Source organism: Crassostrea angulata, chromosome 6 (assembly GCF_025612915.1).
Source record: "Crassostrea angulata isolate pt1a10 chromosome 6, ASM2561291v2, whole genome shotgun sequence".
NCBI classification, from domain to species: domain Eukaryota; kingdom Metazoa; phylum Mollusca; class Bivalvia; order Ostreida; family Ostreidae; genus Magallana; species Magallana angulata.
Window position 1 is genome coordinate 25395087 of NC_069116.1, and position 16904 is coordinate 25411990.

At 33.9% G+C, this 16904-nt stretch overlaps 3 protein-coding genes across 3 annotated transcripts; 2 read left to right on the forward strand and 1 right to left on the reverse strand.

Annotated features, from left to right (window-relative positions):
* Positions 1–146: 146 nt before the first annotated feature.
* Positions 147–1277, forward strand: LOC128187425 (uncharacterized). The gene has a single exon (XM_052857868.1). The coding sequence runs from the start codon at positions 147–149 to the stop codon at positions 1275–1277; it is 1131 nt and encodes a 376-aa protein (XP_052713828.1).
* Positions 1278–7522: 6245 nt separating this feature from the next.
* On the reverse strand, positions 7523–9502 carry LOC128188814 (gastrula zinc finger protein XlCGF49.1-like). Its single transcript, XM_052860092.1, is given in 3 exon segments — positions 7523–8306; positions 8308–8994; positions 9417–9502. Coding segments are annotated over 2 exon segments (807 nt in total). The 5' UTR covers positions 8974–8994; positions 9417–9502; the 3' UTR covers positions 7523–8165.
* Positions 9503–12308: 2806 nt separating this feature from the next.
* Positions 12309–15991, forward strand: LOC128189587 (glyoxylate reductase/hydroxypyruvate reductase-like). Its single transcript, XM_052861246.1, has 4 exons — positions 12309–12453; positions 12856–13072; positions 14407–14577; positions 15130–15991. The coding sequence occupies exons 2-4, from the start codon at positions 12871–12873 to the stop codon at positions 15738–15740; spliced, it is 984 nt and encodes a 327-aa protein (XP_052717206.1). The 5' UTR covers positions 12309–12453; positions 12856–12870; the 3' UTR covers positions 15741–15991.
* Positions 15992–16904: the final 913 nt, after the last annotated feature.

Below are 16904 nucleotides of genomic sequence, written 5' to 3' on the forward strand. Positions count from 1 at the left end.
GATCATACCATCAATAATTCGCTTACATGTGATAATGAAAAGTGGTACTAGTATGTGTATTAAAAATATCATGTCTATTTTTTTCCAGATTCTACAAAACTCGTTCCAACCAACGCTACATTGGAGACAGGAACGATATCGTGAGTATGCGACATACTTACCTGAGGTCCATTAGGAAGTTTAGAGAGGAGGGTCGTCCTATTGTGTATTTGGATGAGACTTGGTTGAACACCAATCATGTAGCGAGGGGAGATTGGGTGGACTGTCCTAGGACATCTACCTCTGCCTTTGAGTCGCATCGTGGAGGTCATGGGCGTTTTGTCCCATCTGGGAAAGGCTCTCGTCTGATAATTGTGGATGCAGGTTCTTCGGCTGTGGGTATGATCCCGGGATCTGCTCTCATTTTTGAGTCGAAAACAGGCAACCAGGATTATCATGACGAGATGAACTCAGAAAACTTTACGAAGTGGTTCACTGAGCAGTTGCTCCCTAACCTACCGACCAATTCAGTCGTAGTGATGGATAATGCTTCCTATCACAGTCATCTGGATCCTGAGTCTAAGTGTCCGACTTCGTCGGCATCGAAGGCCGAGATCCAGTCTTGGCTTGATAGAAAGGGTATTCATTACACTCCGGGAATGATCAAGGCTGAATTGATCACATTGGTGAAGCAACATAAACCTCGTCCTAAATATGTAATAGACGATTTGGCTTCGAAAGCAGGTCACACAGTTTTGCGTCTACCTCCCTATCACTGTGAGCTTAATCCTATTGAGTTGGTCTGGGCTGAATTAAAAAGTTTCGTCGCCAGGAGCAATGTCACATTCAAGAAAGAGAAAGTGAAGGAACTCTTTAATCAGGCTAGATCAACTTATGGGGTTGAGAAGTGGCGTAAGGTGGAGAGTCACGTGATAAGAGAGGTCGAAGAAAAACTGTGGAAACTCGACGGAGTCCAGGATGAGGAGGTTGCTCCTGTGGTCATAGACTTGACGGACTCGGAACACAGTGACAGTGACATGGACACAGATTCTGGTGATGACGAAAATGACTCTGACTCTGACGAATCCATGGGCTTCGTTGAGGAGTCTGACGATGAAGTCACTTGTTGCATATGTGGTGATTACAATGCTCCTGGAAAGTCTCGAAAGATTGTATGGGTTGAGTGTGAAGTGTGTAAGAGGTGGAGTCACCGCATATGTACCAAGCCCTCTCTAAAGTCAGGTAAGTGTGTCCAATGTTGGAACGCTTTGTATGGTCTGAATCCAGCTCCTTCATGAGTCTTCCCATGGTGTCTGGAGAACTGCTCCCTTTTAAAGGTAAAAGAAAGAAAATTAATCACTGATTTACACATAACTTCATAAATTATTATCAATTTTCTAAAATGGCAATACAGTATTCTATACATGTAGTCCGATATAAATTTTGGGGAAAACACGTTTGAAAATGTATATTCATTAATATTTTACTTAATGCATCATACTTTTTATCATTCTGACAACAACACAACATTAAAGATAAGACACAACACATCTTCAATCATTTTGTAAAAAGTTTAACACTTTCTCACCCTTGCAATGTGAAGATATCCACTTCACAATTCCAAAATCATTTTTCTTGCATGACATTTTCTATTTCAATATATTGTTTGAATGGAAAATATTTTCTATAACCTAATCTATAATTGTCCATTTGCATTTTGCATACTATTATAAGTATTATTTATTAACAAGTTGGTAATTAAAAACTTGTTTGAATATTTTGTATCAGTGATTAGTTTCATTTCTTTATACTTGGGACTGCTTTATATAACTAAGCATCTTGTTTTTAATTCCCTGTGGGTTTATTACTTGTTGTAAACTTGACAGATACAATGAATTGCTCTTATAACGAAGCAAAAATGTCCGTCCCTGGCACTTAGTTATAAGAATGTTTTACAGTAATTAGTTATACAATTGACAGGTATATTTTACTTCTCTTTCAAACTATATTTTAATGAATAAAATGATGCACGAAATTTGTTCACAAAACAAACGAACAGGTACCGCGTTATATCGCTGTATAACAAAATTTGCCCCCAATGTCGAGGCGGCTATGATTTTATTACGACTTGGATATCACTATATATAAAGGTTATAATGTTTTGGCAAACCAGATATAAACGGTTACCTGTGTACATTTTATTCACTTATAGTCTACTTCTAGAATCAATGCATAACACGTGGGTTGAATAAACCCAATTATTCTGGAGACAAAACCAAACGAATAAAAGATGATTGATGCATTCGAGGCCTATTAATAAACTTACATTTTCCAGGGGGTATGGAATCCCCCTTCCCAATCAGTCTGTTGCATGATGACTACAAATGTATGACTAATTCAATGTGCTAAGAATGCACGCTTGTTTAGGGTGACTGAACCTAGTACAAATCCCAAATAAATTTTAAAATGATTTCTACTTGTAAATATGATATTTTCCATTCATTGTTAATTCCTTTTCATTGATTTTCAATGATTCTATATATTAAGATGGTAAGTTATAAAAAGCAGTCCCAATACTGAACTAGTATACCTGACTTTTGAGAAGTGAAACTTGAACTATTCTTCTTCTGCATGTTATGAATGGCTTTGTCAGCAGATTTTCATCTATAGTATCAATCTTTCTACTGTGATCATCTTTCTCTCTGGAATAGGGAATTCAATTGTTACTTATGTTCATGTTTTAAATTAATTTGAAATCTAAAGAAAAAAATGTTTATTCACAAGCAGTGTTCAAATATAGTTTTCAATCCATTTTCTCACAATGTGTACATAATAATTTCTTGTTAAATATGAATAATAATGCAGGTGACTTGTATAATACTTTTGAATTCATTAATTTCAAATGAATCACATTTGATAACTGTGATATTGCCTATCTGTGATTTGTTGCATATTTTACAAATGCAAATATTACATGTATAATACTTTTGAATTCATTAATTTAAATTGAATCACATTTGATAACTGTGATATTGCCCATCTGTGATTTGTTGCATATTTTACAAATGTAAATAATACATGTATAATACTTTTGAATTCATTAATTTAAATTGAATCACATTTGATAACTGTGATATTGCCTATCTGTGATTTGTTGCATATTTTACAAATGCAAATATTACATGTATAATACTTTTGAATTCATTAATTTAAATTGAATCACATTTGATAACTGTGATATTGCCCATCTGTGATTTGTTGCATATTTTACAAATGTAAATATTACATGTATAATACTTTTGAATTCATTTGTTGAGAAACAGTTTATCAGTGCCTGTGTATATGTGTTCATTTTGGAGAAATCATGTATCACTAGTAAAATGTTTTGTATTTGATTTTTTTTCCTGGAAAATGAGCTGTAATTTGATATCATGAAACTGTGATTATATCAACATCTGCAATTAAAAATAACAAACATCTCATAATTATCAAAAAACTATTAAAAATGATATATAATAATGATTATCTGTCATGTTATGAGATCCATGAATGAACTTTTGTGCAAAATAAACATTATAAAATTATAATTACATTTTTTTTTATTTAAAAATACCATCATGATGCTAAAATCAGATCAATATGGATATAAAAGGGGCTGTAAATTGCAAGCTGAGTAAGAATACTTGAAGAACCCATATACAGTTCTATCCATATACTATTACAGTTCTATTTATCTATATTCTCGAACACTGATATCTCAAACACAATGAATAAGTGATTTATAAGTCCCAATTACTTATCTTTTAAGTATTTTACCCTCAATATCTTGAATACTTAAATAACTAAAAGTTTTCAAACAGTCCCATCTATTGTTCGAGATAACGAAGATTGACTGTACTTTACTTTGAGAAGTGAAGAGAATTTAACCTACTTATGACTTCTACACAATATTTTTATTGATGAATGAATATTAGAACTCTCAAAAAAAGCCGATATAGTGATTATTCTATTAGCATACCAGGTAGTTTATATTTGATAAACTATACTAAATTCAGTAGAGAGCATAGAGTGGTTTCATGGAGCTTTATTATGATATACATTTCTGATTATATGGACTTTAAAATTGAGCATATTTGGTTTTCTGAAAATATTTTACTCGTATGATGTCACAGTAAATTTAACCTCCTGAATGGACTTTAAAATTGAGCATATTTGTTTTTCTGAAAATATTTTACTTGTATTATGTCACAATATATTTAAACTCCTGAATGGACTTTAAAATTGAGCTGTTTGGTTTTCTGGAAATATTTTACTCGTATGATGTCACAGTAAACTTAATCTCCTAAATGGACGGTTTTGAAATAATCATTTCATGCATGTAAATTATATAAAATGAATTAATACACTTGGCCATGCAATCAAAAGCCAAGTTCAAGGAAAAAGTCACTCAAATTAACAGGCATTTTTTTTATAATGAAAGATATAATAAATAAACTGTACAAATGTAAAATAAGCGAAAAAATTGCATTCAGTTTGGGGATAAAAAATCAATATCTAAAATAATTTATCCAGTAAGTAACAACAAAAGCCCCTGCGAGATTCAGTTCGTGATGTACGGATCATTAGTCCGACATGTTATCCACTCGGCTATGAAGTATGTTACATGTTACTGTTCATAAAATCCACTTAATAAAACGAAATGTCGTTTTGATCAGCGGTCAGCCATTTTGTGATGATGTGTTAATTATTCCACATTAATTTGATTATAATTATCATGGACATAATCGAACACTGCTAATATCATATCGTGAATTATTGTCTGAGACTTGGTTATTCACGGGACATATAATGCACATAAGTGTATGTCTGGTTAACCTTTTTGAAATAAATGAAAACAATAACGTTATACACTTAAGTAATAATACATCTATTTTATCAAAATTATATAAATTTGTACCAATTGATTAATGAATAATTCAAAAACATTTCTAAGCAGGCATTAGAGATGAGTACATCTCAAAACTGGAATGATTATAGATATTCCTTTTTAATAATATTTTTGGGTTAATCTCAATGTTCTCCACCACTTCCATGGCCCCACCAGAGACATAAATATGTCTCTGGTCCCACCAACCACCCATTAAATAACTACAGCAAACACAATTCATTTTTCATAACTAGGTGTCACATTAAATATGAGGGTGTTACCAGAAACGTTTTTATTTGGCTGTCACAGATCAAATTGTCGTATGTTGATGTTTATATATTCTGCGGTTTCACAATGAGTCCTACTTTCGCTTTACAGATTCAAAAAGATACTCATAAAGATCTATTAAGTACTGATATTATGAACTGCTATTATATATGTTAAATGTCCCAAATACTATAGAATAATTACAGTTTACATACCTTTATTCCAGATGCGCTGATATTTCGACGAGAGTATACTTGTAAACTTTAGACACGTCAGTTCGAGGCAAGCCCTGTGCATCGTTGGTTGTACCGCGTCACACTCGGCTTGAATTTTATATTTTCCTGACTTTAAATTGTCTTATGATAGTTTACAACATTACCAAACAGCTGAGTTATCAATAACATATGCAAAGTTGAAATTGAATATTTTATTTTATTTTTGCGCTTTATTTCGATGTGCAACAAAAAATAATAACCACTCCCTTGTACGCTTGACTGCAATGGCCGAAATTAACATTGAAAAATCCCGTAGACTTCAGAAATCGTCTCATAACATAACAGCAGAAAATATTTAAGCGGTCCGGTAACGGTAATTTTGTCTGGAAATTTTATAACCTTAGAAATATCCACATTTTAATGAAATATTATCTTATTTTCACTGATAATATTGTCAAAATATCGTGGAAGCGAAAACCCGGGACAGACTATAAAATACTTGCCATACATAGGTAAAGTAGTTCCTCATATATTTACAAAGTTTGCATTGCAAACTAGTTGTGTCAGAAATCTTGACTCAAATTTTAGAAGTCTTGTCGGTTCCTTTTTACTTTCAATTTAGCATTGTTCAAGACTTTCTCAGTACGCTGTCGGACTTGACTATATGCATTTAGGCTTTATATTGAATCATTAGGCATATTGCATATTTCTATTTAAGAATTTTCGTTATAAATTGAATGACTTGAGATTTTTCAGGTTGTAATTCTATTCTGTTTCAAGCTGATATTTTTAGCTGTTTATTCATTTATTTACTCATTTTAGCCAGTATAGTTCTATTTATAGATTATCTATAATGGTTGGATAGAGAGACATTCAAAGTGAATTTGAAGCGTGAATCACTGATTGTGGTGACAAAAACATACACAGTTAATTTATGCATTGCCCCAACACATGTTCTCATTCTAAAAAATTAAAGTTTTGACGTAATCACACAAATTTCATACATAAAAGGTATGTAATTTTCATTCCTAGGGGAGACAATTTGAAGACATAAATATTAATGAGAACAGTGTCACGTGGCATTTAGCTCATGAATAAAGTGTACGTGATTTCTCCATATGAGTTAATTATCTCGTTATTACGAGATAAGATCTCGTAATTACGAGAAAAGATCTCGTTATTACGAGTTAATTATCTCGTTATTACGAGTTAATTATCTCGTTTTTATGAGTTAATTATCTCGTAATTACGAGAAAAATTTGATATAAAATCGGACCAAGCAGTTTTAAAGAAATTTCAGAAGAATTAGCAAAGCAAATTGATTAATAAATTCATTGAACTATATGTCAATAATTAAGAAGGATACGTGTAATTTGTTTTCAGACTCCAAAATGTTTATATACAAAATCAATTATTTTCAATATACATGTAGGTTGTGTATAAACATATAAAACACAAATTCGGGTAAATCTTGTATATCCATATTCATGACTGAAACTATATAGTCATTAAAGTTATCTGTAACTAATAAAATTGTGTTTTTACGACTATAGGCCTACCTGGTATTTACTTCGGAGTGGGATTATAATATATATAAGTTGAATAGAAGAATTACATGAAGTTCTTTCCTTTTATTTATATCAGATAAAATGTCAAACCCAATCATTTTGATATGTAGAAATTAATGAATAAGGATCGTTGTTTTTTTAAATATTGATCAAAATTGAATCAACGTTTCTGGAATGAAAAAGATAGACTTAAAGTGTGATCCAGTCGAATTCTTTTCAGAAACGCACCATTTTATATAGATCTTTTCTCGTAATAACGAGATCGTTTCTAGTAATAACGAGATCTTTTCTCGTAATAACGAGATAATTAACTCGTAATAACGAGATCTTTTCTCGTTATTACGAGATCTTTTCTCGTAATTACGAGATAATTAACTCGTAATAATGAGATCTTTTCTCGTAATTACGAGATAAAAATATTTTTTATGTGACCCTATTCGGCTTTCGTATATACCTGACACTCAACTGTTTCGTGCATTTATGTATGCAATAGTCAAAAGTTAAGCATGATAAGCAATTAAGTCATTTACAGTGAAAAAGTACATAAAACAAAATATAACTGTATGTAATATTTCTCTTTATTTCAACAGAACTAATACTACAGTAAACCATTGGAAAAGTGTAAAAATATTGTGTTATACAATGTATATAAATACAAGTAATACAGATAAATAACAAAGTAGATTTTGAATCTGAGCAAAATATATCAGCATAGAACAGTTTATTTGATTGCTGCATCCACATAAGTGCACAAAGATTATCAATGCATAAATACACGCACAAAGATTATCAATGCATAAATACATGTACAAATATACTTCAGTATATCAGTACTGTGTAAACACACTCAGTTGAGATATCTCCGTTGATTCAGTTAATCTATTAATTTTTTTCTCTGTAAGGTCAACAATGTCAATCCAAATGTTTAATATCATACATGCCAGAAGTAATTGTAATAACACAGCAGCTTCTTCAGAAAAGTTTTGACAATGAAAAAATTGGGCAAGACATTGGACAAATACTGTAAGTGTGGAATCATTTGAAGCTATGGGGCCTAATTTCATTCAGATTTCATAAATATCTTTCACACAAAAATTTACGTGCATCTAATTCTCAAAGAGTAACGGAGCTTTATTCAGAAATTCTACCAAAAATATCAATTTTGCATGTGAACATGGTAAAAGGCCCCCCCCCCCCCTAAAATAGTAACTAGTTAGGACTGATCATCTGTAGATGTTGTGGAACTCTCTGCATGCACCTGACGCACATGCTTGTTTCTATTAGACTGAACACTAAACCACTTTTGACAAACAGGACATTGATAAGGCTTCTCTTTAGTGTGTGTTCTTTGGTGCCTTGTAAAATCATTTTTGTCATGAAAGTCTTTAGAGCACACATCACAAGTGTAGGTTAAGTTGAAACGATTACGAATTCTCTTCACTCCCTTATGAGCCCACATCTTGTGTCTTTTTAAATGACTAGAGGACCTAAAAGCTTTATCACATTCATCGCAGGCATGAGGTTTTTCATTAGTATGTACTAACAAATGACATTTCAGAGTCCCCTTCTCTGCAAACCGAGACCCACAAGTCTCACAGACATATGGACGCTCTTCTGTGTGCATTCGCAGCACATGTCGACGTAGATGCTGATTTTCCACAAATGCTTTCCCACATATCTCACAAACAAATGGTCTTTCCCCTGTATGTGTTCTGATGTGTCTTTGAATACTTGATTGATCATTAAACTCCTTTTGGCAGTAGTCACATTTATACAACATTTCACCGGTATGAATACGGTTGTGTCGTGCAAGAGCAGCCATTTGTTTGAAGGCTTTGTGGCATACCTCACACTTATATGGTCGTTCCTCTTTGTGCATTTTCATGTGAACCTGCAAGTAAGACTTGAGAATAAAGTCTTTCCCACAAACATCACAACAAAACAGTTTAGAAGTGGAAGGATTTTCAGAAGATATTTCATCCTGAGTTTCATGCATGTTTTCATTTTGCTTTTCCATTTCCAAAGTGCTGGCTCTTTACTGGAAAAATAATAAAATACATGTTATCTCACAATGGGAGTTCACATACACAATTTGATGGCATACATCCATGTTTTATAATGCACTGAAACAGATGCACATGTACGCATACCAGTAAATTTTCTTCAGCCAATATAGGTCCAAATTCTATCCCTTTCCCCTTCTAAATTTTACGGATATTTCTAAATGGTTTTTATTTTAAAAAGCAGTGGACAAGCATAGCCTTCGAATTCTGTGTACATACATCTAATTTACCATGATGACACAACCTTCAACAGCTGGATATAGAACACGTTATTAAACCGATAGTTGCAAAATAAAGGTCTCTCCTCGAGTCTTTAAAATGTTTAAAAGTTCAATATATTTCATTTTTGAAATTAAATTTACAAACACAAATACGATATAAATCTTCGTTTACTTACATGCACGTATGGGTGGCAAATGACACGTCAGGATAGCCAGGGGATTCGACTGTCAGACAGGACATTTATGTTGCGTAACACCGGAAGTTAGGAACGGTGTATACGATGAAGACTTCATGCTAATTCCGGACAACTACCCCCCCCCCCCCCATCCACCAAATCCATAGTGTAAATTTTTCAAGGGGGTGTAAGCATGTGTAAGACGTAATGCCATCTTGTACCCTTCATAACATTATAAAATATATAAAATTTTATTCTAAGCTTAAAGAGGTTCGTACCTCTGTAGCCATTTTGGATCACCTCTATTCTAGAAATTATGCATCATATACATGTATTGATTCTACTCATGAATTCAAATTTTATAATGCCAATTAAACTATCTTAAATAAAATAGTAAAGGAAAAATGACATATTTTCAGAGTTTAGTATGGGACTATATTTTGTGGCGGATGGTTTTTAAGAAGAAATTAAATGAACATTTTTTATAACTCAGTTGTTTTTGAGTACCGTCACTTTAGCTTCCTTACTTTACGTGCAAACAAAATTTCCAGATAGGTTGTGCATTAGGATATCTTCATTTTGTTACACAAAACATAATTTTACAATTTTTCAATATTGATCTATCGAAACATATTGGCAAATTTAACTTATACTGCATATATAAAAGTCAAGGAAAAATGAATCACAATTTTTGCCTAAAATTAGCGTATTTCATGTCATATCTCAAATTTTATATCAAATACCCATACTTTTTGTTTTATTTTCTGAAATTTTAAGATTTTTCTGACAAGTTTTGAGACTTTTAAATAATTTCATTACATGTTGAATTGGTAATGCATAAAAATAGCGTTTTATCAGTGCAAAAAGGTCAAAATATCAATAAGGTGAAGGAATTGTAACATTTTTCTTTATGATAATTTTAATTTTATTACTTTTAGATAGAATTAATTTTTATTTGATGCCCTATGGTTCATTCCGATAATAAATCATAGAGGTCAAAGCGATTTATGTGCAATCTGCACTTTCAGTGCAGAAAGGTCATATTAAACACACTGTAGCGCCAAATGAAGCATATAGACCCAAGTATATAGATATACACACATTTTATTAGAGTACATACAACAAATTTTTAAAGAACAAAGCTCGGCTGAATTAAGAAAATCTTATCGCTACCACAAAGATAGGACAAGAACCCACCAACCCACCCCTGCGAAAAATTACACGGGGTCGGCCAGCTGGTCAATTTAATAGCAGAGTTGCAAAGATATCGATAAGAAAAACATAATATTTAAAGACATTGGTTTTGAGATTTTGATTAATATGAGACACAAGAAGCGACACCCCCTTTAAAATAAATGAATAAAAATTCAAAAGATAAGATTAACTGTCGGAAAATTAAAATGTGTATAAATTATTTTTAAAAATGTTTCATGTTGCATTGTCGGCAATATAGGAAAAAAGCCTATCATGCAGGCGAAAATTGTTTTTTTTTTTTTAAATTTCAAATTCGACAAACTTGAAGACGTCAATTTATATCATGTCAGATGTGCTATTGCCTAGCCTGAAGATACGAATGCAGAAACTACGGATTGAAAGTGTGCAAAGTTGAAGGTTTAATCAACTAATGAAAACAATAAAGCTGCAAAATAAGGAAATGAGTCAAATCTTACATGTGTTTATGACCGAGTTTTATAGGCTACACGATCAGAATTTCACATATTTATGGTGTTCCGATGGGGCCACTTCGACTTTCGCACTTTCGCCTTTAGGTCGAAGATGCGAGAGTGCGAGGTTGCGAAGGCGAAAGTGCGAGAGTGCGACGGCGAAGGAGCGAAAGTGCGAAGATGCGATGGCGAAAGTGCGAAGGCGAAGGAGCGATACTACTATCGCTCCTTCGCCTTCGCAACTTCGCACTTTCGCCTTCGCCTTTTTTGATAGCATTCAGAAAGTCTCGGTCGATTACATAGAATTTGATGCAGGCATCGTACTCGCCAAGGTTTTCCGATTAATCCATATTATTGGTACGCATGCGCTAGGCCATTGTGCTTACTATGAATGTTTATAAATATTTTTATGTGTATATATGTGACATATATGTTAACCAGTGCTGGCTATGCCTAATCATTATATACTCCATGCACATAAAATGTAATGTCCGCCATAATGTATACATATGCACTTTCAGACTCCTGTCACTTACCAGCTGTCTGTTAACCGTGGATCAAACACAGTAATATGCATTCTTATATCATTATGCGACACTCCTTGCTCATGTATGGATTAAGAGGGGGAGAGGGGGTCCGCCCCCCCCCGGAAAATTCAATATCAATAACTTCACACATGCAGAGAGGGTCCGGATCCCACCCCCCCCCCCCCCCCCGGAAAATTTATTTTTATTAATTATATTTAATAAAATCTCAAAAATATGTCTTGGACCCCCCCCCCGGACAAATATAATTATCCATCGACCCCCCCCCCCCCCCCCCCGAAAAAAGTTATGGATCTGCGCAGGCTGTTGAAAATAAATTCTAAAAAGTTCATCGGCTTCCTTATATGTCCTTTAATACAGCTAAAATTGTCTGTAAACTACAGAGAGCTCCACAATAATAAAAAGGCGAAGGCGAAAGCGCGAGGATGCGAAGGCGAGAGTGCGAAGTTGCGATGGCGAAGGAGCGATAGTAGTAACGTTTCTTCGCCTTCGCAACTTCTCACTTTCGCCTTCGCATCTTCGCGCTTCGCCGTCTTATCTTCGCACTTTCGCTCCTTCGCCGTCGCACCTTCGCACTTTCGCCTTCGCAATTTCGCACTCTCGCACCTCGACCTAAATGCGAAAGTGCGAAGATCGAAGTGGCCCCATCGGAGCACCATACATATTCATAATTAGGCTCACACACCAACACGATCGCATTTCGGATTTACAAGTTTACATGTCTGGATTTTTGAACACGATTACCCTCCATAAGCATAAGCATACCTTTAGTATTCATGAAAATTACGACGTTCGGGAATAAGAAGAAAACTAAAGAAGTTTATTCTGGTAAGTTCAAGACGATTGATGGTATAATGTCTTTTAGATTTTGGTTAACCAAATTATGTTGAATCAACATTGAAATAATTAATTAAAGAGAGGGATTTATGTATTCAGCTATTCTGAATGGTTTGGTAAATGCATAATATATAATTTAAGTATTGTACACGTGTATGCGTAATGTTTTAAAACCACCAAAAAGGTGTACATTTTAAATGATATCCGAATAAATACTCGTTTACCAAATAACTAAACATAATTATTTAATGGAATGTAAAACAATTCTGTGATAATATTCACGCATTTACAACGTGATAGTGAATCAATGAAGCTACGAAGAGATTCTCTCTGTGAGACGCATTTCAAGCTTAGAGTAGTGTGCTAGGTTCTGATCCCTTTCAACTTTCGAAGTTATAGAACTAGGCCATGAACCAACTGTTTAAAGTGTTTGTGACGCGAAGAATCCCCGACCCTGGGACGCAAATTTTGACGCCGAGCTGCGACGTAACTTTTTGGGAGAGTGATGACGCCATACCAAGAGAAGACCTCTTGAAAAATGTGAAGGGTGTGGATGCTATTTTGTGCATGCTGACCGACAAAATTGACAGAGAAGTGTTGGAACGAGCAGGTAAAGTTTAATTCAACTAATTATTATGTTCAATTACCAAAATATTTTAAATTCTCTGTGATGTACTATTACATGTAATTTATCGTTTACAAATACTCAATCAATGGCGTCAAATGGTTTTAATTTATCGATTAATTTTCCTCTTCCAAATAAATATCGAAAACATGTTAATTTAAATTAAAAAAGAATTCGGAATCCATAGTCACAATGCAAACATTATACATGTATGCATTAAGATTTACATATAATTGGTATACATATACATGTATATAGATCGGACAGTAATTCAATACTTGAATAACTTGTGCGATGCCTCACCCCCCCCCCCCCCCATTGTTTTTCCTATAATTACAACATTTTCCAGAATGGCAAACGTACGATCGTGTAAAAAAGCCAGCCAACGACCTTGATATGTGTACGTAGAGGTCGGTTGCAAGGATAAACTATGCAATATAAGATATCGATTTCTCAGTCAACATTACCGATTGAGAAGAATTGCATGACTTTTAGTATTGGCATCGGTGCATGTTTTATAACCTAATGCTGATGGGTTTTGTCATATCAAATGTGTATGAGCATCTTATTTATAATAAAGAATCAAATGAAAATAGCTGTTTTCTTAGCGATCTCTATACGTACCTCAGCTTTTAGCTCGCCTGGATCCAACAAACTTTTGTTATATATTGTTTCATAATTTTTATACGTACGTGCCCAAAATGAAGAATTTAACTTTCATAACATTCTGTTCACTCCAAGCATTCCATGCAGGTATAATACAGTTTAAAGATGTTTGGAATTTAAAACAATAATTCAATGTTCTTTATAACTCAAAGATCATACATGTATGCGTTTCTCAGAACATAAAGAACACAACTGTTGTTTTGAAGGATAGTCATTAGTCAGAATAGCCATCATTTCAAAGCGTTGTAAAATATTGTACATGTAGGTGAGACGCGAAGCATACAGTATTATTATACCCTTATAAATATTCTTCCTGTATGCAGTTCTTACCGAAAGAAAACCAAACCAAAGTTGGAACGAAATTCAATTATATTAATTCAACCAGTTCAGACAAGAACTTTGTCGTCGGCCTTCGGATCTGGGCAACATTTGTGTCCTCAAGTCCAACAAATGATTTGATATCCTCAAACTAACCATTAACTGTATAATATCGAAGTATTATTTTTGCAACATGGTATTTACATCGACAATAATGTTTCAAATTGTTCAGACCCATATTTTGTTCTCAACTAACGCGTATACATGTATTTATGTTAATAGAATACTAATATAGGAATTGATTCTTTTAGTCATATGCTTTCTTGTTTATGAAGGGCCCCAGCTCCAGGTGGTGTCGACGATGTCGGTAGGTTACGAGCATATCGACCTCCAGGCCTGTCAGGAGAGGGGTGTGTCGGTCACAAACACCCCCAACGTATCGACGGACAGCGTGGCGGAGCTGACAGTGTCACTGGTCCTGCTCACCGCCCGCAGGCTCCTGGAAGGTGTGCTCTAAGAGGATTTATGCTATATTTACCCTGGTTTAATTAAGAACTCTGCATTGACTCTGCATTGAGATATAGGAAAATGGTCAGATTAAAACTAAAATATTCTTTACTGAATTATACTTTATAGTAAAACAAAATATCATATTAAAAAGTATATGGCAGGCCTTATGGGTTACTTGTTGTTCACCCAGCCTCCTTGACTAAGTGTTAGGACATACTAGTATTGGGTATCGTTAAGCTATAAACAAATATTTCAAATTGCAACCCATCATTGGTAAGAAAGTTAGATACGAATAATAAAAAGAATGTGAATTAAATAAAACTTTTAGAATGTCATATTATTCATAGTCGTTTTGATAACTTTGCATTCGAACTTATCAAGACAGTTTAAATTAAAGGCTACGACTATGTTTAAATCTTTGCATGATTTCCTGTCGTCTGAGTTCATTAAAAAGTTTGAAAATGTAAAATTATTTATAGTTTATTGTGAGAAAATGTATGTAGAGGTATCAAGTATAGTAAATGGTTTATTATTAATTGCATTTCTAGGTGCATATGCGGTGAAAAATGGCGAATGGGGGAAATGGAAACCTATGTGGCTCTATGGAGTTGAGATGAAGAAACGAACATTTGGAATAATGGGTCTCGGTCGTATTGGTTATGGAGTAGCGAAAAGAATTAAACCGTTTGGAGTCGAAAGGATCATTTATCACGATGTTCAGAAACTAAGCTTTGCTTCGGACTTTGGAGGCGAGTATGTTGAATTTGAGGATCTTGTCAAAGAGTCGGACATCCTGTGTATATGTTGCAATATGAACCCCCAAACGAGGCATTTGTTTAACAAGAAAACGTTTCAGAAGATGAAAACAACTGCCATTATTATAAATACCGGAAGAGGGGGAATCATCAACCATGATGATCTCTACGAAGCCTTGACATCCCATCAAATTGCTGCTGCCGGGCTTGACGTCACAGAACCAGAACCACTTCCTATGAACCACCCATTACTCACCTTGAATAATTGCGTCATACTTCCACACATGGGGAGCAATACATGGGAGTCAAGAAACCGCATGGCAGAAATTGCGGCTGAAAATATCATAAGTGTACTGAACAAGGGTCGTCCGAAAGGGGAGGTGCTACGACGGATTGAAGCATAGTTTTTGACGGTTTTTTTAATAATAATCTATTGCAATATACTCTTTTTACATTATTTTTTTTACAATCTCTAATGTTAACTTATTATAACTGTGTGTATCTTGTTTTGCTTGTTTTTAAAAATATATGAATAATAAATGATTTCAAAATATGATATTAATACATCAATAAAAAATTATATGCATGAATTTTATGGAAGCCTATTAGTATCATTTATGTAACTGAAAATGAAAAGATATTCTTTTTATCGTCTTACCAATATATAAATCAGAATGTATTTTTATTCATACTGTATTGCATTTATAAATGTAGAAATAAATTCTGACATGGAATTGTGCACATAATAGTTATATTGGCATGAATATGTTTCATGTTTTGTATATATCGAAAATATCGTTGTCGAATTAACATAGCGGGCGTTGGTATTCTAATGGTACGCCATCTTACTCTAAATCTAGTTCTATAGCCAGGAGAATAACATTGACTCATACCCGCTTTGATAAGTTGAATCTCAACAAGTGTACACCCATATAATACCTATTTTTTTTTGTTTATACGCCTTTTAGAAAGGCGTTATTATACCTAAACGTCGTTTAGAAATGCGTTCCTTAACGCCTTTTAGAAAGGCGTTATTACATCTTTTTTTTTGCATTATTACGCCCTTTAAAAAGGCGTTATTACGCCTTAAAGAAAGACGTTATAATGCCCTTTCCAAAGTAGCAAGTATTGAGATAAACCGAAGAAAACACGGGGAAACCAAAAACATAATTACGAGTGATATGCTTTTTGATTATCTACCACACTCATACTTCCATGAAGAATGCATGTAAATACTATACTCGTAATAAATTGTTTGCAAATTACTTTTGTAGCAAGTAGTGGTTTTAACTCGAAGAAAACACCGAAAAACCAAAATCTTATACGAGTACGCGTTGTCATGACACCACGAATTTCGCCAAGCGGATCAGCCCCTTGCGACAGGAAATATTTGAATGTGTTGTGAACTCGGCGATGCTTTACCTTCTCCGCAAAGTTTTTGCTCCAAAAATTCGGCGTTTGTCCTTTTTATCCTTTAGTCTGCCAATACTATTAGCTAAAACTTTGAAGTATTGCAAGCATACTAAGATTTTAGTTGCAAGTTTATTCATAAGAGAAAAGCAGAAATA